The sequence below is a fragment of the Primulina tabacum genome, chromosome 9 (genome assembly GCF_025594145.1).
Source record: "Primulina tabacum isolate GXHZ01 chromosome 9, ASM2559414v2, whole genome shotgun sequence".
NCBI classification, from domain to species: domain Eukaryota; kingdom Viridiplantae; phylum Streptophyta; class Magnoliopsida; order Lamiales; family Gesneriaceae; genus Primulina; species Primulina tabacum.
The window spans coordinates 23,321,267-23,333,042 of NC_134558.1; the positions used below are offsets into that span (position 1 = coordinate 23,321,267).

An 11,776-nucleotide genomic window follows, 5' to 3' on the forward strand; every position below is an offset into this window, starting at 1 on the left:
GAGAAAAGTAGAAGCAAAAGAAGAACGCTCCGTCTCCGCCGCGCCGTGTCGTCGCACTAGTTTGTTTTCTTATTCATCAAAAATTTCCAAGCATGTATATGTTATTTATTTGCTCTTCAATCAAGTCATATACTGATTTTTAAACATCACACGTGCATGATTTTTAATTACAAAACCGAAATAAGGCAGCAACTATTCCGAAAGTTGCACAGATTTTCTCGGCTGATTTGCATGCTTCACGCAGGTATTTGTTTTGATGGTTTCAGGGTTGGCTCGATTTCCAGGGGCTCAAGGCTGCTTATGGTCATGTTCTAGGGTATGTTAGGGTCAAGTTTGATCAAGAGTTCAAGCCCCAAAACCGTGAGTTAGACGCTCCAAACAGCAAGCAATAAACAAGTGCCATATTCGAGATTCAATTGATGTCAATGGCTCGCTTGGGTTAGTGTTCGAGCAATGGCTGGCCAAGGGCCGGTAGCCATGGACAGGACCCTTCCCTAGCAAGCATAGGACGTGGTCAAGTCGGCCTTGAGTGGCTTGAGTCATGTCCCAAGTCGCTTGGACAGCAACAACGCAAGTCTCTTTCGGTTTCAGTTTTTCTGCATTTCGTTTGGGTGTGTGAAGCTTCGGCTTCTTGGTTGGTGTGGATCTTGGTTGGCTTTTTAGCCATTAGCCATGGTTCATACCATACCTCATAATGTCTAGATTGAGCCACGGTTGATCATATGACCACTGGAAAGACACATGATAGCAAGCGATCCAAACAATCGCATGGTACAGAATTTTTTCTTGGTGTTCTCGGTTTCAGTTTCGGTTGCCTTGGGTGGTTGCTTGGATTATAGGTTGGCCTAGGGCCCTTAGCCATGGTTCAAGCCATGCCTTAGGATATCGGGAATAGGCTCTGGTTGGTGGTTCAAGCCCCAATGGCCATTAGCCTTGCCAACGATGCAAGGAAGCGCAACAGCTGCTGCTGTATTTTATTGGACAGAAACTCTGTGCTTCGGTTCAGAGGCTTGTTCGAGTTCTTGGTTGGCTTTTAGTCTATGGCCTTCAACTGGACAGTATCTCATTGAGTTAGGAAGGTCATGTTTTTGACCGTTTGTGATTTGGTTAAGTTTAGAGGTCGTACGAGAATTTACGGTGCAATGTGCCAAAGTGACTCTCGAAAGAGCGTTTCATGATTTTGGCCTCCATGCACAATTTTCGTGTATTACAGCCCTTGGTAATTATTTTCCAGTATTTTAGGTGTATTTTAATCATGACTAAATGATGGTTCGATGTTGGTTCGGGTTGGTACGAAGTCATGGTTAAATATTAAGTTTGTTGGGCGTAATAGTCTCGTTTTTAGTTCGATTTTGAAGCGTTGGTCAAGATAAGTTATTTGCATGATCAAGTCAAGTTATTTGCATGTTAGAACTAGGTCGCAGCGAGCCTGGGAACGATCCAATCCAATTGGTAAAATAACTCAGGAATTTAATTATATTACGTGCATAAATATAAAATTTTATTTTTGAGATATATGCTATATGTCTTGTGGCCACTTCACACTCATGGGATTGCAGCTTATCATGGGATTATTACTTCATCCGGTGGCTATTGATCGGTTCATGTTCATGTATGGGTACAGATATCCAGTCTAAGGGCTGTGATGATCCCTACCGCCCAGTATATTGTGGTTTAATCTGATCAGACGATTCAGTTCATGTTATGGGCTACTTGCGTACAGCATATTCTCAACAGAAAATTATGATATGCTATTTTATGACAGGGCTCTATCGAGCAAATATTTCACTTACGATTTTTCAGTTATGCACGTATTTATAATTATTCATGGCACGACTTTTAACGTTACGCTCTATGATATGATATTTTACGTTACGCCAGATTTTACGATATTTTTACTTGTTATCCATGATATATGCGTGCTGAGTCTTTAGACTCACTAGACTTGATTGTTGTAGGTACTGATGGGGTCGGGACCGAGGGCGGGGACCAGTGAGCCATCTTGGGTCGGCAGTAGTAGGAACCCGAGGACCTCATTTTCAGCACTTATTATTTTTATTCCAGACTCAGTATTTATTTTGTTGAATTATTTTAAGTTGTTATTTTGAAAACATTATTTACTTCCGCTGCTATTTTAAACATTGAATCTTTTTATCAGTATATTTTATGAATGAGGCATTTTAATTTATTTAAAGAGAAAATTTTAAATTATTCCGCAAATTTTCAAATAAAAAATTTCGGGCCTCTACAGTTGGTATCAGAGCCTATGTTCTTGTAAATGGTTGTACTACTACTGATCTCGAGAATCTCACGAAGTCACGTCTTCGGTCTGTAAGTTTTACGTTTACGCATTTCTTTTAAAGCATGAAATATTTTAACAGCATATTTTCATGAAATGATTTATGTCCAAATTATGGTTATGCAGTATTTATTTAATTTTTAAAAAATAATAGAAATTATGCATGTTGGTTACGTATGGGTTATGTATGGAACAGTATGCCTCCTAGACGCATATTTGAGCGCATGAGAGATGATGAGCCTCGCCAGGAGGACGGTGAGAATCAGAGGCAGGAGAGAGATTTACCACCTTCACCTCCACCTCCACCGGACATGAATGCCGAGATGTTAGCTGGGATGACTCAGTTCTTCGCACAGTTTGCGGGGAACAATGCTGTGGCAACGAGGACGGCAGGACCTGAGGCTACCTATGAGCGGTTCATGAAGATGAGACCGAAGGAGTTCTCAGGGACTTCAGATCCTATGATTGCCGAGGGTTGGATTAAGTCCCTTGAGGTTATCTTCGAGTTCATGGAGCTTAGAGACGAGGATAGGGTCCGTTGTGCGACCTATCTATTCGGAGGAGATGCCCGCTTATGGTGGGAAGGAGCATCCGTAGCCCTGAACTTGGCAACTCTGAGCTGGACGCTCTTCACCGAGGTATTCTACTCGAAAAATTTTATTGACGAGGTGCGTTCCAGATTGACAAGGGAGTTCATGACCCTGAGGCAGGGAGATATGACCGTTACAGAGTTCATCCGTAAGTTTGAGAGAGGTTGCCATTTTGTGCCCCTGATTGCCAACGATGCCGGAGCAAAGCTGAGACACTTTCTGGATGGTCTACGGCCGATCTTGCACCGTGATGTTAGGGTGGCTGGCCCTACTACGTATGATGTCGGTGTCTCCACAGCTCTAGCTGCAGAGCAGGATCCGCAGGATATAGAAAGAGACCGCCATGGCAAACGACCAGTCCAAGTGCCACACTGCCTTCCTCCTCAGCAACAGCCAAGGAATAAGAGGCCTTTCCACGGCCCACCCAGGAACAGAGGACAGCAGCAGCAGGCGGGGACGCGCAGTCCCGAGGACTTTTGAGCACCCAGTCTGTCCTAGGTGCACACGCCGCCATGCTGGAGCGTGTATGTATGGTTCAGGGAAATGTTACAAGTTTGGTATTCCTAGACCACTTGCTGCAGCAATGCCCACAGGGGAATCTGCCTACTCAATGCAGAGTCTTTGCTCTCCATGCAGCGGAGACGAACCCGGAGACTATGCTCATGACAGGTATCTTAAAGCTATAAGTTTATATTTGAAAGTTATTGTTTCGGGGATTTGGGTCAAGATTTTGAACATAGAATTGATGATAGGATTTCATGCTCTAATCAGTGTTACTTTCGGGAATTTAGGTTAGAAGAACTTTGACCTTCGCATGTCTATAGGTTAGTTCTTGTGATTATTGGGTTCAGCTTGACGTTCCAATCTTTCAGGGAGAATTTTTATAGTTGGTTCGCCTACGAAAGCCTTGATAGATTCAGGGGCTACTCATTCGTTCATTTCGGAGACCTTTGCTAATTTTCTCAAGGTCAAGACCATTGGGCTAGATATAGCCTATTCAGTAGTACTGCCTTCTGGAGAAGAGCTGACAGTCACTAATGTGAACAGAGACATAGATCTCGAGCTTCATGGCAATCTTGTTTATGCGGATCTTATCGTTTTGCCGATGCCAGAATTTGATATCATTCTGGGGATGGACTGGCTACTAAGGAACAGAGTTTTGATCGACTTTCAGCGGAGATCTGTTCTAGTCTGACCGCCTTGGATGGAGCAGTTCTTATTTGAGCCAGACAGGTACTTTCATTTACCGCGTTTGATATCTTGTGTCTAGGCTAGGAAGCTCATGCATAGAGGGTGTCGAGCGTTTTTGGCAACTTTCATATCCGTTCCCGAGGCACCCAGTCAGTCAGCCTCCGATATCCCAATTGTTAGGGATTTTCTAGACGTATTTCCTGATGACGTCTCTGGTATGCCACCCGAGCGAGAGGTGGAGTTTTCAATTGAGCTTATGCCAGGTACGGCTCCAATCTCAAAAGCACCGTACCCATTAGCACCGACAGACATGGCAGAACATAAGAAGCAGATTCAGGAACTTCTTGACAAGGAGTTCATTCGCCCGAGTTTTTCACCATGGGGCGCGCCAGTCTTGTTTGTGAAGAAGAAGGATGGTAAGATGAGGCTCTGTATTGATTACCGGGATTTGAACGGGGTTACAGTGAAGAACAAATACCCGCTTCCGAGGATTGAAGATTTATTTGATCAGTTACAGGGAGCTTCAGTATTCTCTAAGATCGATCTGCGTTTTGGCTATCACCAGTTGAGGGTGAAAGAAGCCGATGTTCTCAAGACTGCCTTCAGGACTCGTTATGGCCACTATGAGTTCCTTATGATGTCGTTCGGTTTGACGAATGCGCCAGCGATCTTCATGGATCTCATGAATCGCGTATTTCAGCCGTATGTTGATCAGTTTGTGATAGTATTCATAGACGACATTCTCGTCTACTCAAAGAATCAAGAGGATCACAGCAGACATCTGACCGCAATTTTGCAGACCCTACAGAAGCACAAGTTATTCGCAAAGTTCAGTAAGTGCGAGTTCTGGTTAGAGAAGGTAGCGTTCTTAGGCCACATTGTTTCTAGCAGCGGTATCGAGGTACACCCAGCGAAAGTTGCAGCAGTCAGAGATTGGGTTGTGCTGCAGAATACATCAGAAATCCGTAGTTTCCTTGGGCTAGCAGGATATTACCGGAAGTTTATTCAGGGATTCTCCTCTATCGCAGTTCCACTCACGTCGTTGACAAAGAAGAATGTTAAATTTGTGTGGAGCGATGAGTGTCAGAAGAGCTTCGATACTTTGAAGCAAGCTCTTATATCAGCACCAGTGTTGGCCATGCCGTCAGGGCCCGGAGACTTTGTTTTGTATACCGATGCTTCGTAACTCGGTTTGGGCGCAGTATTGATGCAGCATGAGAAGGTAATAGCATATGCTTCTCGTCAGCTGAAGACCCATGAGAAGAATTACCCTACCCACGATCTAGAGTTGGCAGCCGTAGTATTCGCCTTGAAGTTTTGGAGACATTATTTGTATGGAGAGAAAGTGCCAGATCTTTACCAACCATAAGAGCCTCAAGTACTTCTTTACGCAGAAAGAGCTGAATATGCGTCAGAGATCGCAAAAGTTATACTTCTTTATGCAGAGATCGCAAAAGTTAAACGTGTTGCACAAAATTGTTGTCCTTCAATGTAATTAGTTCAGGAGAATATAAGTTTTGGTGTATTTAACTAGTTCAATTTTAGGTTTTGATTTAATAAATTTTTTAACATTTAGTTATTGAGTAGATTTCTTGTTAGACAGTCTTACGAATCTTTAGTTGTGAGACGGGTCAACCCTACCGATATTCATAATAAAAGTAATGCTCTTAGCAAAAAAAGTAATAATTTTTCATGGATGACCTAAATAAGAGATCTGTCTCACAAAATATGACCCATGATCAGACTGTCTCACACAAGTTTTTGTCTTAGTTATTATATCCTAACATTTAATTTATGATTATTTTAGTCTAATTATTGATATAACACTAAAAAATGTAGACGTGTCAACGAAAAATGTTGAAATAATTTTTTAATGGAAAATAAAATCAGTAGTCATGTTTTGTTTCAGTACACGGATCTTATATCCATATATCAGGATGCTGATTTCCATTAAAACAAAAAACAAAAAACAAAATTCCATAATTGTTTTAAGCACAACTTGGACTATCGATTTGTTTAGCATCCCAATGGACATCTCTTCTGCCAATTCATCATAATATTTCCCTCCTATAAAAGAAAGAAACGGTCTCAATTAAATTTTTCATTACAAATATTTCTCCTTTTTTTTTTTGAACCAATCCATGAAAATATCATCATTACATGATCCAATGGTTCAGTGTGATACAAATGACGTTGGCCATGACAACGAGCATTTGCTTAACGATCGCTCCAATTTTCTTGCATTTAGATTCTTGCAGTCACAGCACATTCTCGCCGACTTGATGCAGCATTCGTTGATTCTTGGAAGCTGAGAAACTGCTAATGGCTAATCCAAAATCACCTGGCCTGTCTGGTTATTTCGATTTCGAGTACGACAATGGGTACAAGAATCGAATAGTCGAAGGCGAATATGCTTTGATGTATGAGGAGGAGGAAAGCTCGGCCATTCATTTTTACCAAGAAACTGAATCCAACTATATAAATGGTGTATCCAAAATGGCCCCATTGAACATTATTGATATCTTGTCTATGCTATTGATTAAGTTTACTGGTTTTCAAATAAAGCTTTTCCTGTGGTTCTTCACTCTTCTATTTGGTATACTGAATTTCTGGCTAATGCTTTTGGTATTACCGATTCGAATGCTAACTCGAATTTCAGAGCATTTCGAGAAAATGCTGCGAAGAACATGCATGGCCTTTTACCTGGGACTGATCTCCTTTATCTGTTGTCGGATTAAGGCACAGAAGTCGGTTCTGAAACTGGCAATAAGATTTGGGAAGGCCTTTTTCTGCACAATCAATGTGTTTTTGGTGCTTCTTGTATTGTTGGTGTCAGGGTTCGTGGTAGCTAGTTTTGTGTTGAGAAATTTCGTTGAAGAATCCGTGCATACAACTGAAATCTTGAATTTCGATTACACGAAAACTAGTCCGGTAGCTGTCGTGCCTTTAGGAAATCAGATGCCTATTTTCGGCCAACTTAGTAACCGTAAGTTGAAGCTGACCATCTCGTTGACACTGCCCGAATCTGACTACAACAGACAACTAGGTATCTTTCAGGTAAGTTTTACGTATACTCGCCTGCACAGATTAAATATTTATCGAAAGAATGATAGTTTTGAATTATAGGATCGTTGTCGGGCCAAGCCATTATTCATGTGTCAATGATATATATCTTGTAAACAATATATTTTCGTATGAATTTTCTCTATAATTCTTCTATTTTCTTGAAATCCCGTGCTCTGTTTTCTTCTGTACGGTGAAGGTGAGAGTAGAGGGCCTGTCAGCAAATGGTAAGACCTTGGTCGCATCAAGTTATCCGGCCATGCTACGTTTCAAGAGCCAGCCAGTTCGCATCGTCGAAACACTTTTCAAAACTGCTCCTATTATCACTGGCTTTCAATCCGAGGTCCAAAACCTGAAAATCGTGATCGAGGATTTCGTCCAAGGATACCAACCAACATCCTTTCTCAAAGTGATCCTTCAACAAAGAGCTGAATTCCAAGCAGGCTCTGGTGTACCTGAGATTTATGATGCATCACTGGATATCGAATCCGAGCTCCCATGGCTTAAAGGGATGATGTGGAATTGGAGAAGAACCATGTTCATATGGATCAGCTTCACCTCGTTTATGTGTGAAGTTATGGCTGTTTTAGTCTTCTGCAAACCAGCAAGTCTTACAGGGAGCTAGGAGGTTCAAGGACGTGAGAAGTAACAAGAAATGTCCGGCTGGCTAAGTGGTTTAAGGACGTGCGAAGTTATGGTTGTTGTAGTCGTTTATGTGTGAAGTTATGGTTGTTTTAGTCTTCTGCAAACCAGCGAGTCTTACACGGAGCAACGAGGTTTAATATCCTCTGTGTTCCGTGTTTATATTGTTGCAATAATGATTCAAATATGATAATTATATTGTTTCAAATCAGTGCATTTCCATATTTTTTTATTAAGAGTCATATAACAATTTAAATATATAAAATTTTTAAAAAATAATACTTTTAGAAATTTAAAAGATTTTCAAAATTCGATAAAATATTTTATTTATAAAAAAATTACATATTAATTAAAATAGGTTTTTATAATAATTTTTATTGAATAACAATTGAGGGGGTTTTTTTTTTAACAATTTGATAAGAGTATTTTTTTTATACTTGAAAATGTTACAACAAGCCACCAAAAATTGTTACTCTAAAGGTCATGATTTATTAAATAGTATAATCCATTATTTACATATAAGAAAATTTCTTATTAGTGACAAAATTTGAATAAATATCCCAAATAAACTCATAACTAAACGTTGATAAAAAAAATTAGAAATCTAATTTTTGTTAAATTTATTCTTTCGTACATTTGATTGAAATTTTATCTATCAAGGGATAATAGTTTTATCATGTTTGTTGATATATTATTTTTTCAAAAATGATGTAACAACTCACCTCAAAAAAAAAAAAAAAAAAAGCGCCTGAGATGAGCGAGTAGGGCGAGGACAGGTTATCACAAATGATTTATCTTTAAAAATAATTTACTATATGTTTGGTAGCCATAATGAATATTAATTAATCATCCCTTATCTCATGTTTGGTTCATTTTTAATTTAACATGAAGGCCTTCGATTATGATTGAAAGCCCTCACTATTTATGTTATTTGTGTTATTAAATATCTCTCCTCAAATGTGTGATAATGTATAATTCTTGAATAGTGATAATGATAAATTAATATAATATTTAAATTTTTATTATAATTTTTTTATAAATTAATTTCATATATTTTTGTTATTTTCAATCATTTTAAAGAAAATAAATTATAATACAAATCTATCTTAAATTAAATTTTTATAAATTTTTAATCTTGTTAATTAATTCTTTTATGAAAAAAATATTTATTAAATTCTAATTTATTTTGTTTAACGATTACCGTAATATTTTCAAATATATTTTTAATAAATATATTTAAATTAATTTTAATAAATATAAATTATAATTATAAATATTTAATTATCTATCAAATTATTTTAAGAATATTTATAATTATTTTAAAAAACAATAATATTGTAATTATTAGTAAAATTTATTTAACTTTAACATTCAAAATATTATTGCTATTTTAATCATTAAAGTAAATTCATATTTACAAATGTATTTTCTAATAAATATATTTAAATTAATTTTAATAAATGTAAATTATAATTATAAATATTTAATTATCTATCCAATTATTTTAAGAATATATATTTAATTAACACTTGGGGCATTTTGGTCATTGCAATAAAATTTACAAAATTAATCCATCGTTTTAAAATCATACCAAACACCATGTTATTTATCTCACCATACTATTAATCCATATGTCTCATTTTATAATCACTCTAATTACTAATCATTTACTTATCCCATTACACGTACCAAACGGTTAGCCCATCCGAATACAAAATCTTGGTCGTGCCCCTAATGCCAATTAATCAATGGACGGTCTTTTGAACTTCATTTTCTTAAAGCTAATAATAGGAATTTTATTTGATCAACTCATTGTCAATTACGTCCAAAATAAAATCTGTTATAGAAACGGTGGTCTTAGTAAATGTGTCAATTCGGGTGAGTTTAGTAGCTTGGATCGGGTTGAACAATAGTACTATTCAAAAATTGCTCAAGCCAAACCCAACTCAAACCCGAGCCAATTAGAAAATTTTCAACCCGAACCTGAATCCGAGTCAACCCGATTATCTCAATTTTGAATTTTTTTTAAAGAAAATTAAATAAAATTCAAAAATTAATAATAATATTTAAATTTAAACACATAATAACAAAATATTTCATATATATATGATTTAAATTTAAAAATATATTTGTAGAAAAATAAAATAAATTTACTAAATCAAATAAGCAATTGTTTAAAAATAAAAAATGTTCAAAATAAATATTAAATTATGAAAATTTTTAATATAAATATACAATAATTTTTTTTTTCAGGCATACAATATATAAAAATGTAAGCAATGTTTATTAATTATATTTTTTGGAAAAAAAATTTTAAAATTTTCGGGTCAACTCCGGTCAACCCGAGGTTGACCCGAACCCAACTCAATCCGATCATTTTTTCGGTTATCATGTACAACCCAATCTGACCCGAACCCGAAAACTCCTAACTCAAACCTGATTTTTTCGAGTTGAACCGTGTCGGATTGGTGGATTGTGTCTGATTTTGAGACCTAAGTCTTAGGTAGTCTATGGGTAGCTCGATTAACTGATATAGATTAAAAGATAAAACTGGGAGTAGGAATTTCCATCTCTAGACTTTCGCAATCCTCTGTTATCAGTCCAATACTCATTTGAGCTATATTTAATTAATGCAACGACCACCACTTGAGCGTCTGATTTCACTCACACATTTTCTACTTGTAGGCCCCTGAGCCAGGTTAAGGTTTCTCGAATTCGTAGCTGAGTAACTTTCAAGACTCCATTCGGACAAATATTTTAAAAATATTTTTAATGTTTTATAAGTAAAAAATATTTAAAGTATGAGTTTCGATATAATTTTTGAAAAATATTTTACAAAAGTTGATCTCCAAGTATAGTTCAAAATAATAATTGAGATAATTTTTTTTATCTATTTTTTATATTTTAGAGTAAAACAATGCCTATTAAACAAGAATTTTATTGTTTTTATAAAATTTCTAATTTATTTTTATCTATATAATTAATTTTTTTAAATAGTTGTCCAAACAACGTTTCAACTATAAAACATTTTTATAGAATATATTTCGAAACACATATTTATTCTTAAAACAACTTTTAAAACATTTTACAAAATATATTTTTATAAAAATGTTTTATAAGTATTTGTCTAAACGGAACCCAAGTGTTATGACATGCATTTAACATCTAAGAAAATGCATAATTGATGTTATAGCTGAAGCGAATAAACAAAAGAATTTATATGATTCACATAGTATGTCATGAAAATCTTGAAAACACTCGATATACTTTTATCTGATATCAAGATCACGATCTTTGTGTAGAAATTATGTCTGTATATATAGAACTGACTCACAATAATCAAAATTGGGAAATATGTTCAAAAATAGAAAAAATATAATTAACATAATTAAATATATTATATTGCCTAATAAGTGAGGAAATCGAATCGAAATGGACTTTCAATATCTCTAGGTCGATTTAAGACAACAAAAACATACCAAGAACAAAAAAAAAACGTGAATTGAAGACCTAAATAAAATAATTTACCTAAAATATCGTCAGACTCATGAGTCTTACCACTGACCGATTTAAAATAAAAAAAATCCTACTTTTTTTTTTGTCTAAATCCGACGTCGCCCCAAACTTGTTCTTTTAAACAAGCATAACTCCAAAGTGCACAAAATAAGTTAAATAGTGAGGCCATTAATACAATATAAATATTTTAATCAGCCCAACAATAAAGTTAAAATATACATGCCGGCCATAAAACTAAAACCCTAAAAATGACTAAAATAATTTTTATTGTATGTCTTGAACTTGGTCAATCTCGAGCAACCTTTAGTGCATGCTCAACGAGCGATGAAGTGGCGCGATGAACCGTGTTTTTCCTCACCCACAGGTTTCCTCGATCTCCAATGGCCGATGATGAAACAACATAATCATCCGCGTGCAGTGGCGGAGCCAGAAATATGGCTCTGCCTGGGCTAGAATTTTAAATTCTAAAATCTTT

At 36.3% G+C, this 11,776-nt stretch overlaps 1 protein-coding gene across 1 annotated transcript; it reads left to right on the forward strand.

The window, feature by feature from the left end:
- Window positions 1–6,402: 6,402 nt before the first annotated feature.
- On the forward strand, window positions 6,403–7,768 carry LOC142504307 (seipin-3-like). Its single transcript, XM_075617188.1, has 2 exons — window positions 6,403–7,137; window positions 7,343–7,768. Exons 1-2 carry the CDS (start codon window positions 6,403–6,405, stop codon window positions 7,766–7,768), a joined length of 1,161 nt encoding a protein of 386 aa, XP_075473303.1.
- Window positions 7,769–11,776: the final 4,008 nt, after the last annotated feature.